Source organism: Melospiza melodia, chromosome 7, assembly GCF_035770615.1.
Source record: "Melospiza melodia melodia isolate bMelMel2 chromosome 7, bMelMel2.pri, whole genome shotgun sequence".
Taxonomy (NCBI): domain Eukaryota; kingdom Metazoa; phylum Chordata; class Aves; order Passeriformes; family Passerellidae; genus Melospiza; species Melospiza melodia.
The window spans coordinates 26,324,018-26,345,358 of record NC_086200.1 but is presented as its reverse complement, the minus strand read 5'-3'; the positions used below and the strand labels follow the sequence as shown (position 1 = coordinate 26,345,358).

General features: G+C 63.2%; 3 protein-coding genes across 3 annotated transcripts; 2 read left to right on the top strand and 1 right to left on the bottom strand.

Annotated features, from left to right (window-relative positions):
* Window positions 1-124: 124 nt before the first annotated feature.
* MRPL54 (mitochondrial ribosomal protein L54) lies at window positions 125-1,291 on the top strand. The gene is made up of 3 exons (XM_063160698.1): window positions 125-215; window positions 627-783; window positions 1,055-1,291. The coding sequence occupies exons 1-3, from the start codon at window positions 140-142 to the stop codon at window positions 1,185-1,187; spliced, it is 366 nt and encodes a 121-aa protein (XP_063016768.1). The 5' UTR covers window positions 125-139; the 3' UTR covers window positions 1,188-1,291.
* Window positions 1,292-2,167: 876 nt separating this feature from the next.
* LOC134420618 (mucosa-associated lymphoid tissue lymphoma translocation protein 1-like) lies at window positions 2,168-9,557 on the top strand. The gene is made up of 17 exons (XM_063160796.1): window positions 2,168-2,404; window positions 3,104-3,245; window positions 3,755-3,921; window positions 4,417-4,547; window positions 4,656-4,803; window positions 5,136-5,314; window positions 5,425-5,521; window positions 5,667-5,714; window positions 5,809-5,844; window positions 6,217-6,420; window positions 6,569-6,746; window positions 7,037-7,111; window positions 7,538-7,665; window positions 7,734-7,880; window positions 8,135-8,292; window positions 8,382-8,516; window positions 8,603-9,557. Exons 2-17 carry the CDS (start codon window positions 3,109-3,111, stop codon window positions 8,855-8,857), a joined length of 2,223 nt encoding a protein of 740 aa, XP_063016866.1. The 5' UTR covers window positions 2,168-2,404; window positions 3,104-3,108; the 3' UTR covers window positions 8,858-9,557.
* A 2,376-nt stretch (window positions 9,558-11,933) lies between these two features.
* RAX2 (retina and anterior neural fold homeobox 2) lies at window positions 11,934-14,495 on the bottom strand. Its single transcript, XM_063160697.1, has 2 exons — window positions 14,253-14,495; window positions 11,934-12,377 (listed from the first exon to the last, which is right to left on the bottom strand). The coding sequence occupies exons 1-2, from the start codon at window positions 14,493-14,495 to the stop codon at window positions 11,934-11,936; spliced, it is 687 nt and encodes a 228-aa protein (XP_063016767.1).
* Window positions 14,496-21,341: the final 6,846 nt, after the last annotated feature.

The window sequence follows — 21,341 nt, the reverse complement described above, 5'->3', positions numbered from 1 at the left end:
GCCCGGGAGGGGCCCGGGCCGGGCGGACTCGGTCACTACCGGCGCCTCCGGCCGGGACGGGACGGTCCCGCCGCCGTTTCCGTTCGCGCTGCGCAGGCGCGGCCGCGGCCCCGCCCCGGTCCCGCCGTGCCCCGCGCCCATGGCCGCCCGGGCGCTGCTGCGGGCGGCGGGAGCTGCGCTCCATGCCCCGGCCCGCGGCTACGCCAAGAAACCCGGTGAGGCCCGCACGGGCACCGGCCCCGGCCCGCGCTCCTCGCTCCCGGCCCCGGCCCCGGTCCCCGCTCCTCGGTCCAGGCCCCGGCCCCGTGTGTCCCTTCGTGTGTCCCCTTATGTGTCCCCTCGTCCCTCCGTGCCCCGGTCCCGCGCTTCTCCCCTTGGTACCGGCCATGCCCTGCCCACGCTCCGGGCCCCGTGTCCCGCTCCCAGGGCCCTCCCTGGTGGTGCCGCCGGCCCAGCTCCATTCCTCGTGTTCCCCACTCTAACCCGGCCCCGGTCCCTGTTAGCGCCCCGCGGTGCCCTTGCCCTCGAGTCCCCATCCCTTCCCCTGCCTGCGTCCTTCACCCCCGGCACACCCCGTGCCCTCACCCTGCCTTCACCCTGTTCTCACCCTGCCCTTTTCCCCACAGCCGCCAAGTCCAAAGGCAAGGGTGCGCCGAAGGAGGCGTTGAAGGGGCCGGAGGTGTGCACCGACCCCAACATGCTCGCCACCCACGCCATGGGGGTCAACTACTTCAAGGAGGGTGCGGAGGTGGCCCTGAAGCCCGAGTCCGAGTACCCCGACTGGTGCGTGCTGCCCCACTCCCCTCTGTGTCCCAGAGGTGCCATCCCAGGGGCACAGAGCTGTGTAAGAGGGACAGGAAAGTGTTCTGCGAGGAGGCAGACTGCCCCGCTGCGACCCAGAAGCCTTCCCCAGGGTCAGGAGACAGGAGGGAGTGCACTGTGGGTGTGGGGTGACGGATCTGCACATCCTGATCACTCATGTCCATTGCTCCGTCCTGTGCTTGTCCCTTTGTCATCCTTCCCACAGCCTCACACCCTCTGCATTCACCCCCAGGCTCTTTAAGATCCACCTCGGGCCCCCCAAGAAGCTGGAGGAGCTGGACCCCGACTCGCTTGAGTACTGGAGGCGCCTGCGGAAGTACAACACGTGGCAGCGCAACAAGTTGAAGAAGGGCAAGAAGCTATAGGTGCTGCAGAGCTGGGGGCTTCCCTGTGTGCCAGCACAAGTGGCACTGGGACCCGCCCTGGCTTTTGGTCTCTTTTCCTTGCTGTAAATAAAAAATAAATCTCTGGTGAGGCTGTTATGTGTTACAAAGGCTGTGACAACCCCAGACCCTTTGCAAGCTCATGCCGAGGCAGCACAGGCCACGAGGTCTCAGTGTGTTTGTTCATACAGAAGCTCAGGTTTTGGGTCACAGAGAGAGCCCACACTGCTCACGGGTCCTGCTGCTGTACCACGGTGCTGGGGCTGAGGGCCCCGTGGGGATGTGGGGTGGGGAATGACCCACCCGTGTCACTGCGTCCCTGGCCAGTGGATCTCAGGGCCTGAGCAGCCTGTGCTCCCTGGGGCCGGCAGGAGGGGCCAGGCTTTGGCAGTGCTGTGGGACAGCAGGCAGTGTGAGGGAGGGGACATGGTGGCCTGTTGTAGTGCCACCCCCACACCATGCTCTCCTTTCCTCCTCCAGCAGCAGGAGCAGTGGTGCTGCGATGCCAGGGCTTGGCTGGGCTGGACAATGAAGGCAGGGTCTTCCCCACACAACAGGGGCCTCACTGCTCTAACTCTGCTTCTCCTTGGGCAGCTTCAGCCTGGCAAAGCCCATGCCCTGGCCTCGGTTCTGGCTGTGTATTGGGCACACCTGGCTGAGAGGTGCCACAGTCACCTCAGCTCACCTCCACCTTGGACTCACTGCTCTGCAGCTCCTTCTGGGCTCGAGTTTGGCTCTGGGGAAAAGGGGTGCCTGTGGGTTCCTGCAGTGAGAAAGGGACAGTGCAGCCTCTGCCTGGCCGGGCGGTGGCCCAGGTGCCCTGTGACAGGCTGTGCCCTGTGACAGGCTGTGCCCTGTGACGGGGCCGGGCCGTGCCGGCTCTCCCGGGGCTGTGGGCGGGGGGTGGCAGCTCTGCACCCACGTGCTGCACAACAGGAAGGAAGAGGGAGGGAAGCAGAAGTGCTGTGCTGCAGCGCGGGGGCGATTTTGGGGGAGATTTTGGGCTGAACCTCTGTGTGGGGTCAGTGCACAGCCTGGGAGCTGATGGGGCTCAGCCTGTGGTGAGTACCCATCCCGGCCAGGCCTGCAGCCCACCCTTCCCTCACCACCCCCAGTGTGTCCAGATCCCAAATCCAGCAGCAGGTGACCAGACGGAGCACCTGGGTCCCTGTCCTCTGCCTTGGAGCCCTCTGCTTGGGGTGAGTGTCACCCAGCTGCTCTGGGCAGCTCAGTCCTGGGGACAAGGGTCCTTCTGGGGGGCGTTCTTGGGAAGGGACCTGAGGGGAGGGGGAGGGAACTGCCCCGTCCAGATGGTTCGTGTCACACAAATCTTTCCAGAATTCAGGGCAAGGTGAGCTGAGTCCCAGCCCTAAGACCCCCATGTACCCTATGTTGACCCCTCTGTAGGCTCCTCCTGGTGGCTCCAGAGCCACCATGCAGAGGCCTGGTGACAGCAAGGGGGGGCTGCTGCTGCCCCACTGGGGCCTCTGCCAGAAGAAGAGGGGTACTGGGGCCCCATTCTCTGTGTCACCTGAAAGGACGGGGAAGGTGATGGGGGCTATCCCCTCCTTCTACTTCTGCGGACCCCATTTCATGAAGGTCCCTTTCCTGGGGCCAGGCTAAAGTGCCCTGGCTCCCTGCCCAAGGCTGGGGGGTGAGTGGAGTCCCCTGTGCCACCCAGCTGGCAGAGTGGCAATGTGTGTCACTCCTGGCTGCCTGCCGGCGGCCAGATCCAGCAGTGCTGCCCAGCCAGGTCCCAGCACCTCCTCAGGCTCCTGGCACCAGGGATCTCATTGCTCTCCCCTGAGTCACCCTGTGCCCAGAGGGCTCTGGTGGGGCACGGGGGCCTGGCACCCCGTCACCCACCCACTGACAGCTGGTCCCCTCGGCGTCCCCAGGAGCGATGGGGGACTGGAGCATGCCCATCGGCTCGCTGGGCGAGGACGTGGTGGCCCGGCTGTGTGAGCTGCTGGATAACGCTGGCCGGGGCTGGCGCAAGCTGGCCGAGCTGGCCGGGGCCGAGAAACGCTTCAGGTGCAGGTAGGGCCGGGGGAGACGTGCTGGGGGCTGTCCCCGACCGGGTCACCGTGGGCACAGCTCTGCGCACGGGTCAGTTCCCCCAGGGCTGGGCTCCATCTGCCCCGAGGGAGGAGGCTGGGCCGGGGCTGGGGCCTGGGGCAGGGGCTGGGGCTGGGGCTGTGCCTGGGGCAGGGGCTGGGGCCTGGGGCCTGGGGCCGGGGCCGCGGCTGGGCCTGAGGCAGGGGCTGGGGCCTGGGGCTGGGGCCTGGGGCCGGGGCCGGGGCCGGGGCCGGGGCCGGGGCCGCGGCTGGGCCTGAGGCAGGGGCTGGGGCCGGACCTGGGGCTGTGGTTAGAGCTGGGGCTGGGGCCGGGACTGGGGCTGTGGCCAGGGCTGGGGCCAAGGCTGGGGCTGGAGCTGGGGCCAGGGCTGGGTCTGCATCTGTGCTTGGGGCTGGGGCCGGGGCTGTGGCCGGGGCTGGGCCTGGGGCTGGGCCTGGGGCTGTGGCTCTGACGGCTGCGGGCGCTCGCAGCGTGGAGGAGCTGGAGATGTGCTCGCTGAAGGTGCTGGAGCCCCGCGGCAGCCCCACGCAGTGCCTGCTGCAGCTCCTGGCCGAGCGCGACTGCACCCTGCGCTACCTGCTGGGCTGCCTGGAGCGCATGGGGCACGAACAGGCCTGCCGGGTGCTCAGCTCCGCCGGTACGGACGGACAGAGGCACCGGGGGTGGGGGGAGCACCGGGACAGGGGATCAGCAAGAGAAAATGGGCATGGGGGTGAAGAACAGCAATTCCTGTTGAGGGTCTTGCTCTGGTTGTGAGGTGCTGGGCAGGCGGGGTGGGGTGGGATAGATGCAACAGGATAAGATAGGATGGGATGTGGTCTGGTTGGATGGGACAGGACAGATTTGGACAGCATGGGATAGGATGGGATAGGCTAGGGTAGGATAGAGCAGAGTGGGATGGGATAGGCTGAAACAAGATGAGATGCGCAGATGGGATAGCACTGAATATGCCAATTGGACAAGGTGGGATGAGATGGCTGGGACAGGACAGAGGTGTGCGGTGTGATAGGATGGGCTGGGCTGGGAGAGAAGAATCTGTGGTGGATGGGAGTGGGGCAAAATAGGATGGGACTGGATGGTATGGGGTGGTGCAGGACTCAGCCAGCCCAGGCTGGTCTCTTCTCTTCCACAGTCCAGGATGGGATTCGCATCACAGTGCAGCCAGAGTCGCAGGTGGTGGCGGAGGGGACGCAGGTGTCCCTGACCTGCTGTGCAACTGGCCCGCCAGGGCTCATGTACCAGTGGTTCTGTGGGAGGCAGGAGGTGAGGTCCCACTGTGCCACACTGAGCAGGGCCCCACACCCTGGCTGTGGTGAGGGACCCGCACGGGTGAGGGAGCACATCACTCCTTGGCCTCCTCCTGTCTTGTAGGTGCCTGGAGCCACATCCCCAGAGCTGGTGATTGACACAGCCACTCCTGCGGGCCAGTGGTACATCTGCCGGGTGAACTGTGGGGCCACATTCACCTTCTCCAGGTGGGCTCACGTGCAGGTGGAGAAGAGCAGCAGCCCCAGCTCAGGTGGGTCTTCAGATCTCTGTCCCTGGGCTGGCAGGTATGGGGCACCACTTGCCTGATTGGGACATTTCCTGCAGGGCACCTCTTGCCCCATCAGGACAGGAATGGGTCCTGAGTGGTATCATTTGCCACGTAAGGCCCTGGCTCAGCTGTGAAGGTCTCTGGGCTTGCTGGGGTGATGGCGCCCACAGAGGAGTCACATGCCCTCCTCATGCCTGCTGCCTTACGCCACCCATGGGTGCCAGGGCCTGTGGCTGCAGAACCTGAGGCCTGGAGCAGTGCTGCAGAGTGCTTCCATGGCTGGGTGCCTGATTTCCCACCCTTCTCTTGCCCAGGCAGTGGCTACTGCCCGAGCATGGCAGGGCTGCAGATCCTGCGGCAGCCACGGCCGTGCCGCCTGGCCGAGGGGGACACGCTGGTCCTGGAGTGCAGAGCCATCGGCAACCCCCCGCCCCAGTACCAGTGGTTCAGGAACCGGCGCCCCGTGGAAGGGGCACAGGCACCCCAGCTCCAGGTATGGAGGGACCTCTGGCACGGCACGGCATGGTACAGCATGGCACAGCGTGCCACAGTGCAGTGTGGTCTGGCACACTGCCCCAGCCTCCCGCTCTGCCCTGCTGGCAGGTGAAGCTGGTGACAACGGCCGAGCGGGGCAGCTACTCCTGCCACGTGTTCAACCTCTTCCACGAGGTGTGGAGCCAGGAGGTGGACGTGGAGATTGGTGAGGGCCCCAGACAAACCTCTGTGACCCCCCACCTGCTCTGTTCCCAGCAAAGCCCTCATGGCTGCACAGTTTTTGAGGGGACTGCAGCCCATGCTGGGAGGCGATGCCATGCACAGGGTCCCTGACATCCCCTCTGCCACAGGCCCACGGCTCTTCACCTCTGGAGGCTCCTGGCAGGAGGGGGATGGAGGTAGGTGGGAGCAGAGCAGACAGGTCTGTGCTGCTCTGCCTGCCATGCTCCCCTGGCACTGAAGGACCATAGCACAGCATTTCTCTCTTCCCAGGCTCCCTGGAGCATGGCAGCCCTGGACAGCTGTATGGTAAGAGCCTGCCCAGGAGGGGCTGGTGGCCCTGGGGGACTCTGAGTGTAGCCAGTGTCACCACTGTCACCCCATAAGGCTTTACTAGGCCAGGAATGCTTTGGATGCAGCATATTGGAAGAGTGAAACAGCAGCCCAGCCCCAACCCAAATTAGGAGAGTAGATCAGCACCTTAACACTCAACCCAAATCCCCAACCCTGGCCCTTACCCATAACCTAAGGGTTCAGGGATCAGTGAGCCAGGGATGCCATGGAGTACCTTGGTACCCAGGGACTGTGATGCTGGCCAGAGCTGGGTGCCACCTCCGTGGGCAGCATGGGGGGCAGGTGTGTCCCACTCTGTAACAGCACCTCCCTCTCCCGTCCTTGCAGCCACGGACAAAGTGGCACTGCTGATTGGCAACATGCACTACCTGCACCACAAGCAGCTGCAGGCGCCCATCGTGGATGTTCACGCCCTCGGTGCCCTCCTGTGCCAGCTCAACTTCAAGGTGGTGTCCCTGCTGGACCTGCGCAAGGCTGAGATGCAGATGGCCGTCGATGAGTTCCTCCTCCTCCTCGACAAGGGCGTCTACGGTGCGACAGCACTCGCCAGGGTGGCTCCAGCCCAGGGGGAGCTGGGGGGTTTTATGCTGGTGGAGTCTTGGGGTGCATCCAGGCCAGAAGCAGGTGCTGGCAGGTCAGGGGATGTCACCATGTCACCTGCCCTCTGTTTCCCCCGCAGGTTTGCTCTACTACGCCGGGCACGGCTATGAAAATTTTGGCAACAGCTTCATGGTGCCCATCGACGCGCCCAGCGCCTACACGTCAGAGCACTGCCTGTGCGTGCAGCGGGTGCTGCAGGAGATGCAGCAGCGCCGCACCGGCCTCAACATCTTCCTGCTTGACATGTGCCGCAAGAGGTGACCCGGCCCTGCCACCCACCTGGGGACAAGCTGCTGCTTAGGGACAGCCAGCACAGGGACCTGGTGGTGGTGGCTCCTGGGGGCAGGTAGCGGGGCACCCCCAGGGTCCCATCTAAACCCATTGTCTTTGTCTAAATGCCCCAAGACTTCGCTACCCCTGTGAGCTAGCAAACGCTGTAGTGGGCGGGCAGAGGGGTACAGAGCAGCCCTCAAGGTCTGGTGTGCTTTGGGGTGGGTTTTGGGAGGGGGACAGGTTCTCACTCTGTCCAGCTTCTCTTCTCTTGCAGGAACCTCAATGATGACATCATCCCGCAGGTTGGGGCGCTGGAGGTCACGGCCAACATCGTCTTTGGCTATGCCACGTGGGTCCCCTCCCACCATCCCCTGGCACAGGCAGTGGGGCTGAGTCTCCCTGCCCAGCTCAGGGGCTCAGACCCCCACGGCTGCATCCCTCCACCCTTGATGCTGGAGGGGTTGGGCAAGCAGCAGCTGCCCGTCCCTCACAGGGCAGGGAGGTGCCCATGGCACTGCTTGGCTTTGGGCAGCACCTGCTGGCATGAAGCCCCAAGACTCCTCCAGAGCACAGGGGTTTGGGCTGGTGATGCTTTAAGCATCCAGGATCTGGCCATTCTCTCCTGTCCCAAACACAGTGGCCAGATGGTGTGATAGGAACAGGAAGAGTGCTGGGCACCCAGCTCTGGCTTCCTTAGGGCTGTCATCCTGTTGGGGCCAATTCCCAGGGAATGCCAGACCCCATGACAGATCCAGCCACTGCCCTGTCCCCGCAGGTGTGCAGATGCTGAAGCCTATGAGCTGAGCCAGGGCGAGCTCTCCAACGGCATCTTCGTCACCTTCCTCAAGCGCTGGCTGCTGGAGGATGAGAAGATCACGGTGCTGCTGGACAAGGTGGCCGAGGGTGAGTGAGGAGCAGTGGGGAACAGTGACCCCCCTGGGGGCCCCTGCCAACCCCCTGTGCCCCCGCAGACATGGGCACTCTGGAGATCACGCGGGGCCGGCAGGCACTGGAGCTCCGCAGCAACCTCTCAGAGAGACGGGCACTGACAGACCCCATCCGCCCCCCGGGCCAGGACGAGTCCTCTGCCAGGAACCTGCAGTGGGCCAAGGCTCATGGTGAGTCATGGCCAGCCTGTCCCAAGCTGGCATCTGGAGGGGAAACAGCCCCAGGAGCAGAGAGAGGCTATGAACAACATCTGCTGGGTTCCTCCCACCTGGAGGAGAAACAGCTGGCACAGAGCCACCAGCCTGGAGACAGCAACAACAGCAGCCCTGCTCTGGGGTGACGCAGCGGCCGCCTCAGCTGTGGGCACAGCTCGAGCCCTGAGCCCCTGCAGGTCCCAGCCCTGTGCTCCCCGTCCCCTCCCCAGTGCTGCCGGAGAGCCGGCACCTCTGCTTCGACTGCGGTGTCACCGTCCAGCTGGGCTTTGCTGCCGAGTTCTCCAACATTATGATCATCTACACGCGTGTGGTGGCTGCCCCCAAGGACATCACCAAGTGTGAGGCCCGGCTCACCGATATTCCCGAGGTGGGAGCAGCTGCAAAGCCCCCACCAGGGCAATGCTGGGGAACGGGGGGGAAGCTGTGGTGGTCTTCACGTGGGTGCTGTCATGGCAGGAGCTGGATGTGGACCTCAAGTGCACCAACAAGGAGAGCCCAGAGGAGCTGGGCAGCCCGCTGGCACCCGTCTGGAGCCTCGGCTGCCCCTCCTGCTGCCTCTACAGCCGGGTCTGTGGCTTGCAGAAGCTGCGGGTAAGAGCCACGGTGAGCGGTGTCGGGGGCACGGTGTGAGCATGGCCGTGCCAGGGCAGGAGCCCACGGTGCTGCTGTCCCTGCAGCAGGAGCTGGCCTTCACCGTGTGCCTGCAGTACCGCTACCAGGGCATGGACGACTTTGTGGAGGAGCGGCAGCGGGTGAACGTGGGGCGGCCGCTCATCGCCAAGCTCAACCTGCAGTGGGCAGCGCCCCCCTCCCCAGCCCACAGCCCCCTGTGCCCCTCTGCCCCCGGGAGCTGGGGCGTGGGGGAGAGCTCATGGGTCAACACCCCCGAGGAGAACCTGAGCCCCGAGGGCCCCGGCTCCCACACCCTGTAGAGGGACGGTGAGGTGCCACCCCATCACCGCAGCCCCCTGGCACCGTGCCTGTCCTGCTGGGGGCCGGGGCATGGATGAGGCTGGGCTCCATCCTGGCCTCTGCCAAGGGGTGCAGGTCTCACAGCACAGCACGACTGGGACTGTGGGCCCCAACTGCACGTCCCTGGCATGGCAATGCCACCCCCATCCCTGGGCAGTTCCAGCCCCACATCCCTGGGCAGTGCCAGTCCCACATCCCTGGGCAGTGCCAGCCCCACATGCCAGGCCACCACCAGGCAGTGCAGGGGCAGAGTGCCAGAGACCACGGCTCAGCAGGCTCGAGGCGTCGTGCCGGGGCAGGGCTAGGTTCGTTCAGGCCTGGGAGAAATAGAGAGAAATAAGCAGCTTAGGGGCAAATCCCGCGGGAGATTACAGGGGTGGGAGCGGGAGGGCTCCTGCTCGGCCACGAGGGGGTGGGAGCATCCCCTGGTACCTCCAGCGCTGCCAGCAGCACCCACTCCTCACAGTACAGCCCCAGGAACCGGCCCCATCTGGGCAGTGAGCGATTTCAGGACAGGATTGGGATCGAAGGGGAAAAAAATCCCTTTTTGCTTGAATTTTTCCCACACAAACTCCCACATGCTGAGGCAGGCTCCAGTGGGTATCCACCGGAGAAAGCACCAATAAAGTGGTCCGGCCAGGCGGCTCGGTGCTTCTGCGTCCTCCCTGCGTTTAAATGGCATTTTTGGGGTCAGAAGTCTCGCCCGTTCCTGCAGGAGATGCAGCGCAGCACCGGGCGCACCCACGGGAGGGAAGGGGGGTAGCGAGTGCGGCATCCCCCGAGCCGCCCCAAGGAAAACAGCTCATTTCCATCACTCACACAGCCCCCAGCCCCGAGGATGGGGGGGGGGCGCATCCATCCATCCATCCATCCATCCATCCATCCATCCATCCATCCATCCATCCATCCATCCATCCATCCATCCATCCATCCATCCATCCATCCATCCATCCATCCATCCATCCATCCATCCATCCATCCATCCATGCTCCCGCCGGCCCCCTCCGCGCTGCCGGGGCCGGCCCGGAGCACCCTCGCCCCAATTAGGGCTCCGATCAAACGGGCCGGGGGTGCGGCGCTGCCGCTCCCAGCGCCAGCCGGCCTTTGTTGGCGCTCGGGAGGCCGAGGGGTGCCCCGGGCTGGCGCCAGCCTCGGCAATTATGTCATGTGAAAAGCGCAGCCCCCATTGAGCGCGTCCCGTCCCCCGGATCAAACCCCATTACTTCCGCAGCCGTTGCTTCATTATCTGCCGGCCGGAGCTCGCCTCGGCCGGGGCGCTTCGCCCCATTAGCCGGGCCGGGGAGCCGGGGAGCATCGATTATGCGTTTAATGGGTTGTTAAAGGTTTAATTGTCGCTAACGAAACAGACGAGCAGCAGCAGCCGGGGGACGGGGCACAAGGAGCAGGGTCTCGCCGGGGTCAGTGCCTCGCCTGGCCCGCTGGCATCCCGGGCACACCCGCCCGACCCCGGGGCTCTGCAGGCGTCAGAGCCCGGCCCGGGGGGTTTGGATCGGGTGAGACCCCGGGCTGGGGGCGCTGAGCGGGCTCTGGGCAGGGGGGACGCGGTGGGGATGAGGCTGCCCCAGCCAGCCCCCAACGGGGACTCTGGTCAGGTCCGGAGTGGGAAGATTTTCTGGGGAAAAGCTTTGGTGGGAAGTGGGTTGTCCTTTGTTTGGCTCCTCCAGGGACTGGGGCACCCCAGGAACCCTGGACACCTCAGGGCATCCCAGGGACCCCGGGCACCCACTCACCCAGGGATAAATCCCCCTGGCTTGCTGTCCCAGCTGTGCTTAGCACCTCAGAGCTGCTGTGGGCTCCGCCGTGTGCTGCGGCCATGCTGGTGAGGGTGAGGGTGCCTCTGGCTGTGCCCCGAGCTCCAGCGGGTGGGCAGATGGGACAGAGCTGCAGAGCCACTCTGGGGGCCCCTGAGGACACAGCACCTTGGCACCACCCCCAGCTCCCACCTGGCAAGGGATAAGCCAGGTGTGGTGTGCCCCCAGAACCCTGTTGTGGTGGGCCCAGCACTCACAGCCGACCCCCTCCTCTCACCAGGGTCTCGGGGGTCCTACTGCTGCCCATCCTCCCCCCAGCACAGCACCCCCCTGGCACCTCTGGGAGTGTTGGGGCGGGGGGCACAGCCCCCAAGGGACAGTCCAGCAGGGGACTCTTGAGGCCATGGAGCAGCCCTGCCTGCAGCATCCCGAGGGAGCAGGGCAGGAGGGAGCTCAGGGATTGTGCTCCCACAGAAAGCTCCATTCTGGCAGAAGCTCAGGAGCAGGGCAGGAGGGTGCTCAGGGATGGTGCCCCCACAGAAAGCTCCGTTGTGGCAGAGGTTTGGGAGCAGGGCAGGAGGGTGCTCAGGGATTGTGCTCCCACAGAAAGCTCCGTTGTGGCAGAGGCTCAGGAGGGTGCTCAGGGATGGTGCCCCCACGGAAAGCTCCGTTCTGGCAGAGGCTCAGCAGCCCCGCCGTGCTAAGGAGGGCAGGGCCCGACCGCGGCCCCGCAGCTCCAACTCCAGCCAGCAGCAGCCGTCCAGCTCATCTCTTTACTCTCAATACACCCGTGCTCTCGGCGCATCTGGCACGACCACAGCGTGCCCCAACACCGCTAAAACATCCCCCCAAGTACTCCCTACAAAACTAGAGCTTTCTGTTCACTTTTGTTTAAATCTGCAGCATTAAAAAAAAAATTAATAATAATGGAAAGGGGAGGGGGTGTGGAGAAAGGAGGTGTCCAACTGGGGTGTGGTGGGCAGCCCGCTGGCACAGTGGGATGCCTGAGCTTCAGCCAGGTCCTCAGTTGATCTTGATGCCTCAGAGAGGCAAAGGAGCTCCTGGAGTGCTTCCCCCAGCTGTGGGGCCCTGCCAGCACCCGACTCGCTCCCCTGGCACCGCTGGTGCTGGGTCAGTGTGGGGAAGAGGCAGCCTGGCATCCCTGCCCGGTGCCAGCTTGGTCCTGCTGAGCACCCGCTGTCCTCCCTCGCCCGCCAGCGCCGGGGCAGGAGCGGCGGCCGGGGAGCTCGGAGGGGAGCGTTCATCAAATGGGCTGCCAGGTCTTGTCAATGGTCTGAATGTGCTCCTTGGCTTTCATGCGGAGCGAGGCGATGCTGGAGCTCCTCTGGTCCACCTCCTCCAGCGGGTACTTGTCCACAAAGGGGGTGCTGCACTGGTAGGGCGCGGGGGCCATGGGCTGCATGCCCTGCGCCATCGGCGGGGGCGTGTTGAGGAAGGAGTGCCCAGCATAGGGGGGCTGCAGGGCCTGGGGGGCTCCCATGAAGCCGGGGATGCTGTGAACCGTGGTGGCACTGGAGATGGGGGACGTCAGCCATGGGTCGAGTGGGAGGGAGTTGCTCATGGGCCCCACGTTGGGGGTCATGGGGGGCCGGTTGAAGGAGAGCACAGGGGTGTCGTGGAGCTTCATGGAACTGGCCTCCATCTTCTCCTGCCTCCTCCACTTGGCTCGTCGGTTCTGGAACCAGACCTGCGAGGTGAGAGCCAAGGTGAGCTCACTGTGCCCAGCTGGGCCCTTGCAGTGTGCCCCACACGCTGTGTCCCATGCAGGGTGCCCCATGCCTCTGCCCCGTGCCTCTGCCCCAGGCAGGGTCCCCGTTGTGCTGTATCCCCTGTGGGGTGTCCCATGGGGAGTGCTCGAGGTGGGGGTGTCCTGTTTGAGGAACCCCATCCCACAAGGGCTGTCCTACAGGGCTCCAGCAACCCCAGCACCTCTGCCAGACCTCTCCCACAAGCCCCAGAGACCAAGGACATCTCCAGGGTGTGGAAGGGAGAGGTGTAAGCACAGAGCCCCTTTGGCTCCGTGGGAATGTGCACCCCGGCCCTGCAGACTCCCAGCAGTCCATGGGACAATGTTATCCGACCTTCCCAGCCCCTTGGTCACAGCTTTCATAAGTTAAACAGCCACAGTTGTGCCAAAACCCAGCAGGAACGACAGGGACTGGCGACCCAAATCCAGTGGGGACGTCTGGCCCCGTGGGAACTGCTCATTAAAGTGCTGGTCCCCATGTCCCCAGAGCAGCACAGGGCACAGGGGTCTGCTGCAGGAGGCAAAGGGGAGGAAAGATGAATGGCTGGGTGGGAAAGGGGAGGGTTCCACGGGCTGCTCACGGCTGTTGGGGACACTGGGCTGCACTGGTGCAAACTGCATGTCCAGAGAAGGGAACGGAGCTGGAGAAAGGGCTGGAGCACAAGTTGGATGAGGAGCAGCTGAGGAAGCTGGGAGAGCTCAGCCTGGAGAAAAGGAGGCTCAGGAGGGACCTTTTGGCTCTGCACAGCTCCTGACAGGAGGGGCAGCCAGGGGGGTCAGGCTCTGCTCCCAGGGAGCGAGGGGAGCCCAGGAGGAAACAGCCTCAAGCTGCACTAGGGGAGGGTTAGGTTGGAGATTAGTGGGAATTTCTTCCCTAGGGCAGTGGTGGAGTCCTCATTCCTGGAGGGACTTCAAAGATGTGGGGATGTGGCACTTGGGGACATGGATTGGTGGTGGCCTTGGCAGTGCTGGGGGAGCAGTTGGACTCAATGGACTCAGAGTGCTTTTCCAACCTGAATGATTCTGTGGTTCTGTGAAACCAGTTGTTGCTCAGAGAGCTCAGCAGAGGCATCTTTATGGTTTGGACCCCCACAAAAAAGGCTGCATTGTCTTCACTGGGGCTGAGGCCTGGGGAATTCAGTTCATTTGTTTGGGGGCTACTGCTTTCATTCACAGTGGCTTCATTCAGCTCCCTGACCCTTTCTCCCTCCCTGATCTCACCCTGTCAGTCCAGCAAAGGTGGGGAGAAGACTGGTGGGACTCCAAGCTCTTCCCAGGCTCTGCTGTCCCCCCATGAGTCTTTTGCTGCAGCCTAAGGAACAAAACCTCCCCAGTCCCACTGCCTCGCCAATCTGCCTGCGCCAACAATCTTAAAACCCTCAAATCCATGAGGATCTTGTGCTTTCCCAGCCCAAAAACCTGGAAGGAGCCACAATCAGCCAAGGTGGGGTTTTTGGCCACTTTCCCATGCGAGCAGCAGGAGGGATGGGAGCAGCCAGCACCAGAAAGGGGAAAAATTTCTGAAAACCATCTCTGTGTCCTGTTGGCGCCTCTGGCCCATGGGCCCAACTGAGACCTTGTAAGTCAGACTGGGACCCCACAGAGGAGCAAGGCTCAGCCATTAAACCCTTTCCCTGGCTCTGTCAGGAGCAGCTGGCTCTGCAGAGATGCCACTCCCGTATCGAGCTGTGGGGAAACTGAGGCACAGAGGGAGGCATTGGCGCTGGAGCTGAGGGGAGCTCTCTCCATCACCTTGGGCTCCCCGTGCCCCGGCTCGGGGGCAGATCCGGGGTGCGGGGGTGCTGCCCTCCCTACCTGCACGCGGACCTCCGGCAGGTTGACCTTCATGGCCAGCTCCTCGCGGCTGTACACGTCGGGGTAGTGCGACTTCTCGAAGGCGCGCTCCAGCTCGTGCAGCTGGTACGTGGTGAAGGTGGTGCGGTTCCGCCGGTGCTTCTTCTTGGGCTGCTCCTCCTCGGCGGCGGCCGGCGGGGAGCTCTCGCCGTCCCCCGGCTTCCGCAGCTCCCCCAGGTCCCCCTCGCACTTATTGAGGAACATGGTGGCACCTGGGGGGACGGCGCAGAGTCAGAGGGGCCTGGGGGCTTTGGGCCCCGCACGTGTCCCAGCCCAGGGGTGGACGGACGAGGAAAAGGAGGGATGGGAAGGTAGGGTGGCCCTAGAACAGGTTATGCAAAGGCATAATCCTCTCTGCCACAGCAGAGGATCCCAGGGCTGTGGTGTCCTGGGGGCTGATCCACAGTCCCGGGGACTGACCCGGGGTCCTGGGGACTGACCCAGAATCCAAGGGATGCCTCATACTCGGCCCTGCTGTCAGATCCCACCGGGCCACTGAACCCGCTGGTGCTAAAAGTCAGATTTCCTCTGAAATGGAGGATTTATGGAAGTGCCATCACTGAGAGCCAACCTGATCTCTCTCTGCCCTGGCCTGGAGGGGACCAAGCCTGGGTTAATTCCCTCCTTCCTCTGCAGCTCCTCTTGTCCAGCCTCTCCCATGGAGCAGGCTGGCCCTGGAACGCTGGGGCACCCCGTGTCAGCCCCGAGGCTGGGCGGGCGTGACCCGGCGCTGTCCCCCAGCTAATAACGTTTGGGTGACGCTTATAAGCATTTTCAACCCTCGCAACGTTTCATCTTTAAGCTTTTTATCCGGCATCTGAAATCTTCCTGCAGTATTTGCAGGGGATTAAGGGTCTCTTTCCACTGTGAGGATGTCAGCAGACATGGAAATGGGGCAGAAAACTGTAATCCTGGGGCAAGGGGAAGGCACTGCATTGCCCACACCCGCCGGCAAAGGCTCACCTAATGCCTCAGGGGGAGTGAGGAGGGAAAAGGAGAGTGAGTTCATGCTGGGAGGGGGTAATGAGGGTCCTAGAGGGCAGCGACAGAGGCTGGGTGTCGGGTGTTGCCCAGGCTGCACACACAGGGTGTGTGTGTGGGGTGCTGTGTGTGCACTGGGGCTGTGCACTGTGTGCCTGCAGCAGCTGTGGCTGTGCCTGTACCTGGGCACAGGTACACACACCTGGGCAGGGCCCAGGGGGGCTCAGGGAGGCCCCCAGTGAGGCACAGGTGTCCGGGAGGAAAGGCTGGGCATGCGATGGAAGGTGTGCAGCAATGCAGAGCGTGGATGTGCGCGTGTGGGGATGGGGGTGTGCGGGGATGGGGGTGTGAGGGGATGGGGGTGTGAGGGGATGGATCTGTGCAGGGATGGGGGTGTTCGGGGATGGGGGTGTATTGGGATAGGGATGTGCAGGGATGGGAGTGTGCAGGGATGGGGGTGTGTGGGGATGGGAGTGTGCAGGGATGGATCTGTGCAGGGATGGGGGTGTGCAGGGATGGGGGTGTGCAGGGATAGGGATGTGCAGGGATAGGGATGTGCAGGGATGGAGGTGTGCAGGGATGGGGGTGTGTGGGGATGGATCTGTGCAGGGATAGGGGTGTGCGGGGATGGGGGTGGGCAGGGATGGGGGTGTGTGGGGATGGGGGTGTGCAGGGATGGGGGTGTGCGGGGATGGGGGTGGGCAGGGATGGGGGTGTGTGGGGATGGGGGTGTGTGGGGATGGATCTGTGCAGGGTGGTTTGCACCACACAGAAGCAGTGCCAGGGTGCAATGCCTCTGTGCCATGCATGCAGCACGTGCTGTGCAGTGTCTGCACTGCTGCACACAGGGCACAGTGTGTGTGCACAGTGCTCGTGCAGGCTGTGCACAGCACCGTGGGTGTGCAGGGAGCACAGTGCGTGTGGAGCATGAACAGCCTGTGGGCACAGGAGCTGTGGGCACCCAGTGTGTAGTGTGAGCAGTGTGAGCAGTGTGTGCAGTGTCTGTGCAGTGTGTGCAGTGCGTGTACAGTGTGTGCAGCATGTGCAGTGTGTGCAGTGTGTGCAGTGTGAGCAGTGTGAGCAGTGTGAGCAGTGTGTGCAGTGCGTGTACAGTGTGTGCAGTGTGTGCAGTGTGTGCAGTGTGTGCAGCATGTGCAGCATGCGCAGTGTGTACAGTGTGTACAGTGTGTGTGTGCAGTGTGTGCAGTGTGTGTGCACAGTGTGAGCAGTGTGTGCAGTGTCTGTGCAGTGTGTGCAGTGCGTGTACAGTGTGTGCAGCATGTGCAGTGTGTGCAGTGTGTGCAGTGTGTGTGCAGTGTGAGCAGTGTGAGCAGTGTGTGCAGTGTGTGCAGTGTCTGTGCAGTGTGTGCAACATGTGCAGCATGCGCAGTGTGTACAGTGTGTGTGTGCAGTGTGTGCAGTGTGTGTGCACAGTGTGAGCAGTGTGAGCAGTGTGTGCAGTGTCTGTGCAGTGTGTGCAGCATGCGCAGTGTGTACAGTGTGTACAGTGTGTGTGTGCAGTGTGTGCAGTGTGTGTGTGCAGTGTGTGTGCACAGTGTGAGCAATGTGTGCAGGGTGTGCAGTGTGTGTATGTGCAGTGTGTGCAGTGTGTACAGTTTGTGCAGTGTCTGCAGGGTGTGCAGTGTGTGCAGTGTGCCCAGTGTGTGCAGGGTGTGTGCAGTGTGTGCAGTGTGTGTATGTAATGTGCACAGTGTGTGCAGTGTGCCCAGGGTGTGCAGGGTGTGCAAGGTGTGTGTGCAGCGTGTGCAGTGTGCGTAGTGCACGTGGCACAGGCAGCAGAGGCACGTGCAGAGCCTGTGGCACACACCATGCAGTGCAGCCCATGCAGTGTGTGCCTGTGTGTGGCAGTGTGCAGTGCCTGCCCAGCGTGTGCTGTGTCTGTGCAGTGCAGCCAACACGAGCAGCCTGTGCCTGGTGCTGCTGTGGGTGTGTGCTGTGGGCAGTGTGTCCAGTGCAATCAATGCATGCCCGGGGGCTGTGCGTGCAGGGAGTGCAGCACAGGGAGTGCATGCAGGGTGTGCAGGGAGTGCAGCACAGGGTGTGTGTGCAGGGAGTGCAGCAGGGTGTGTGTGTGTGTGCAGGGAGTGCAGCACAGGGTGTGTGTGCAGGGAGTGCAGCAGGGTGTGTGTGTGTGTGCAGGGAGTGCAGCACAGGGTGTGTGTGCCTTTGGGAGTGCAGCACAGGGTGTGTGCAGGGAGTGCAGCAGGGTGTGTGCAGGGAGTGCAGCACAGGGTGTGTGTGCAGGGAGTGCAGCACAGGGTGTGTGTGTGTGCAAGGAGTGCAGCACAGGGTGTGTGTGCCTTTGGGAGTGCAGCACAGGGGGTGTGTGTGTGTGCAAGGAGTGCAGCACAGTGTGTGTGTGTGTGCAAGGAGTGCAGCACAGTGTGTGTGTGCCTTTGGGAGTGCAGCAGGGTGTGTGTGCCTTTGGGAGTGCAGCACAGGGTGTGTGTGTGTGCAGGGAGTGCAGCACAGAGTGTGTGCAGGGAGTGCAGCAGGGTGTGTGTGTGTGTGTGCCTTTGGGAGTGCAGCACAGGGTGTGTGCAGGGAGTGCAGCAGGGTGTGTGTGCAAGGAGTGCAGCACAGTGTGTGTGTGTGTGCAGGGAGTGCAGCACAGGGTGTGTGTGCCTTTGGGAGTGCAGCAGGGTGTGTGTGCCTTTGGGAGTGCAGCACAGGGTGTAGGTCTCTTTGGGAGTGCAGCAGGGTGTGTGTGCCTTTGGGAGCTGCAGGCCCACCCTGGCAGGGTGTCTGTAGCCCCAAGGGCTCTGGGTCCAGCCCAGCAGCCTCAGGGGACCCACAGGTCAGGACAGGGGTGTTGGGTGCTGCACCCTGGGGTGCCCCAAGGCAGCGGTGGGGGGCGGGGGGCCGGGGGGAGCAGGGGCCCTGTGGTCACTGTGTGAGCATCACAGCATGTTCTGGGGTTAGGGACACAGGGAAGGGATGGGGTCCCCCACTGACATCCTGCTCTCACTTACCTGCTTCTCATTTGCGCAGCTCCACACCTGCAAGGAGAGGAGAGAGGGGGGCTGAGCACCTAGAGCACCCTCCTGGGGCGCAGACCCCCCCAAGGCACCCAGAACCCCACCAGGATCCCCATCTGCCCTGCCCAGCCATGTCCCACGGCCCCACGGAGCAATGGGGGGAGCCAGAGCCGGGGGGGAACTGGAAGGAGCTGGGCAATGGGAATGGGTGAGATGGGCACTGATGAGGAGTGAGAGAGGCTGGGGGGGCTGGGGATAAGATGGGGAGAAGAAGAGGGGCACCGGTGGGGGACAGGGCTAAGGTGCAAAGACAGAGCCCCATGGTTCACCCCCTGACCCTATCAGAAAGCAACGGAGGCAAAATCTTCCCAGGGAGCAGCAAACCCCGACCTGGGAGCAGAGATGAGCAGCAGAACACTGGAGCAGCAGTGACCCAGCAGCAGAGCAGCACCCCCGGACCCTGCGGGGTGGGGGCCAGGGCGGGACCCCCCCAAATCTGCCTCAGCCTGGCTGGGGGGCACAGAATGTCCCTGAGTGGGGAACGAGGGGGCATTACACACCAGGCTGGGGGGACAGCAGCAACCAAGCACCCCATTCCCCCCATCCTCCAGGGACTGGCCTCAGGACTCCCAGGCTTTTGCCACCAGTGTTTTGGGAATCCTGCCTGGAAACAGGCCACGCTGAGCTGGGGCTGGGGGAACTGCTGAACTCTGGCTCCCGAAGAACATCTTCCTGCAGCCTCTGTCATGCTAGCAGCAATTTTTGGGTTTAAGCCCTTAAGCTGCAAAACTGTGCTGGGAACCATAAGGACCCAATACCTCAGGGGAGTCCTTCCCCCCCTCTCCTCGATGCTCCAGCCCACGGTTTTCCTGTGGGGGCTGCTAGCTAGGGGGAGGGAATAGCTGCTGGTAAAGACACCCAAAAAAGCAACAGAAATGACATTGAGCCCTGGTCAAAGTGGGCAAAACCCCTCACTTTAAAACCTCTCACTTCCTGAGCACTGCAAAGCATCGCTGAGGACAGGTGGGCTCCCCTGTCAGCAGGGGATGTGGAAGAGACAGTCCAGGGACAGCCCCACCTTCCACTGGGACCCCATTCTGTGCCTTTGGGAGCCCACCTGGGTGCCAGGATTTGGCTCCCTGGGCCCGAGCTGCCAGGGATGGGTGGTGGAGCCCGGGTGGCTCCTGGCCCTGGCCCTGTGTGACTCGGGGCGAGTGACACTGGCGGGCGCCCGATCCGCTCCTGAGTCCCCAGGGAATGGTGCCAGCCCCGTCCCCAACACCAACCCCAGGCACACCCTGGGGACACCCACTCCCTTTCTCAGCATCTTCCCTCGGCGCTTTGTCCCGAATTGGAAAAAAACGGCGTTACCTGCTGGGCCCAACTCGGCTTTTCCAGGAGTATTTAACTTTGCTGGTCCCTCCCGGGAACCAAACAAGCGGCTCAACCTCACCAATCTCGCAGCTTTGGCAGCCAAAGTTGCCTCTAGTCTTCTTATTTGTCACAGAACCGCCGTGCTAAGGCTCGGGAGAATCTTTATTTAGTGTTGCAGATGTCACCAAGGCACCGCAGATTGGAAATGAGTCCAAAGGATTAAGACGAGGTTATTAATTGGAGGCCTTCCCCTTTAAGAATGATTGACAGTTACTTTCTGGACAAGTAATTGCTCTAAATGTCCCCCCAGCACGGGTCCGGGGGGGCAGTGGCGGACAAAGCCCCGAACTGCCTTCCCCACTCGGATTGTCTCCCCACAAAGGCGTCCTGCTGGAGTTTGCCGTGTAATCCCCTCATTACGGGCGAGGAGAAAGAATTAGAAACAGGGGGAGCGGAGAAGAAAGGATGGAGGGGGAGGGGGCAGGATTTCCTTGGGCTGCGGAGCCTCTGCCCCAGGGATGGGGTCCGGGGCAGATGCCCCAAGCCTCGGTGGGATGGGGATGCTGCAGTGATGGGTGTTGTCCCCCCTGGACAGGGATGGCGAGCTGGGGGTGGCCCTGTGACAGCGTGGGTGGCCCTGTGGCTCCCATGACGCTGCCTGCAGAGCCCTGCCCGTGTGGGGAGCAGAGACGGGGACAGGTGTGGGGACAGGGACGGGGACCAGGCATGGGGTCCAGTGTGAGACCCCAGGGTGTGGACATGGCCTGGGGAGCTGCTCTGGGGTCTGGCTGTGGGCCCAGGTGTAGGGACCAGCCATAGAGACCAGGCCCCTGAACAGCCTTGGGGACCTGGTATGAGGATCAGGCAGGGAACACTCACGGGAACCAGAGCAGGGCACCAGGCAGGAGTGTGGGGAGCAGCCATGGAACAGTGCCCGTGGGACCAGGCCTGGGATGATTCATGGCCATGGGACTGAGCACTGGGCCCAGGCATGGGAACACCCTGTGGGGACCAGCTGTGGGATCCAGCCAAGGGGACAATCCCTGGGGGAGCCCCATGGGCCCTGGCCTAAGGGGGCGTGGGACAAAGGCAGCTAGGCTGAGGGGCAGGGCCACCATTCTTCTCCTCCACACTCCCACCGCTGCCCCTGGGCCCCAAGGAACGATGGAAACATCATGGTGGGAGTCCTGGGCTCTGCTGGGGGATGTGCTTGGTGCTGCCCACAGCCCCATCATGTGGGGTGCATTTTGCCCTTTTCTTTCTTTGCTCACTTTTACTTTCTCCCAAAACCATCTTCCTGCCACCTGCAGCCGCCCCCACCCCCGGGCCTGTCTCAGCTTCCTCCCACTCCCTTCCTCCTCGCCACACTTCCCCTTTCGCATGGCAAATGTCACTGTGGGGGTTTTGGACTGTGCCAGGTGCTGCTGGCCCCGGGTCTGTGCCCTCCCCACCAGAGCTGCTCCTGGCGAGACCCCACAGCCCCTCTGTGTCCTGCTGTGGGCTCCGAGGCCATCTCGTTGTCCCCCATTGGGGTTGTGAGGCTTTACCTGCCCTGTCTCACAGCTCTTTGGGGACAGGTGATGCTGTGTTGGGGACGGCACACCACTACCCTGGGGACAGTGTGCCACCACCGCAGGGACAGGCTGGCACTGCCCTGGGCACGGCAAGGCCACACCCCAGGGATGGCACAACCTGC

What these genes read in the sequence shown, in the direction of transcription:
- MRPL54 (XM_063160698.1), top strand. Translation starts at nt 140, where the DNA reads ATGGCCGCCCGGGCGCTGCTGCGGGCGGCGGGAGCTGCGCTCCATGCC. An exon ending in CGGCTACGCCAAGAAACCCG is followed by an intron (nt 216 to 626) that starts GTGAGGCCCGCA and finishes TTTTCCCCACAG; the next exon opens with CCGCCAAGTCCAAAGGCAAG. An exon ending in GAGTCCGAGTACCCCGACTG is followed by an intron (nt 784 to 1,054) that starts GTGCGTGCTGCC and finishes ATTCACCCCCAG; the next exon opens with GCTCTTTAAGATCCACCTCG.
- LOC134420618 (XM_063160796.1), top strand. Translation starts at nt 3,109, where the DNA reads ATGGGGGACTGGAGCATGCCCATCGGCTCGCTGGGCGAGGACGTGGTG. An exon ending in CACAGGCACCCCAGCTCCAG is followed by an intron (nt 5,315 to 5,424) that starts GTATGGAGGGAC and finishes CCCTGCTGGCAG; the next exon opens with GTGAAGCTGGTGACAACGGC. An exon ending in GGCTCACCGATATTCCCGAG is followed by an intron (nt 8,293 to 8,381) that starts GTGGGAGCAGCT and finishes CTGTCATGGCAG; the next exon opens with GAGCTGGATGTGGACCTCAA.
- RAX2 (XM_063160697.1), bottom strand. Translation starts at nt 14,495, where the DNA reads ATGTTCCTCAATAAGTGCGAGGGGGACCTGGGGGAGCTGCGGAAGCCG. An exon ending in TGCCGGAGGTCCGCGTGCAG is followed by an intron (nt 12,378 to 14,252) that starts GTAGGGAGGGCA and finishes CTCACCTCGCAG; the next exon opens with GTCTGGTTCCAGAACCGACG.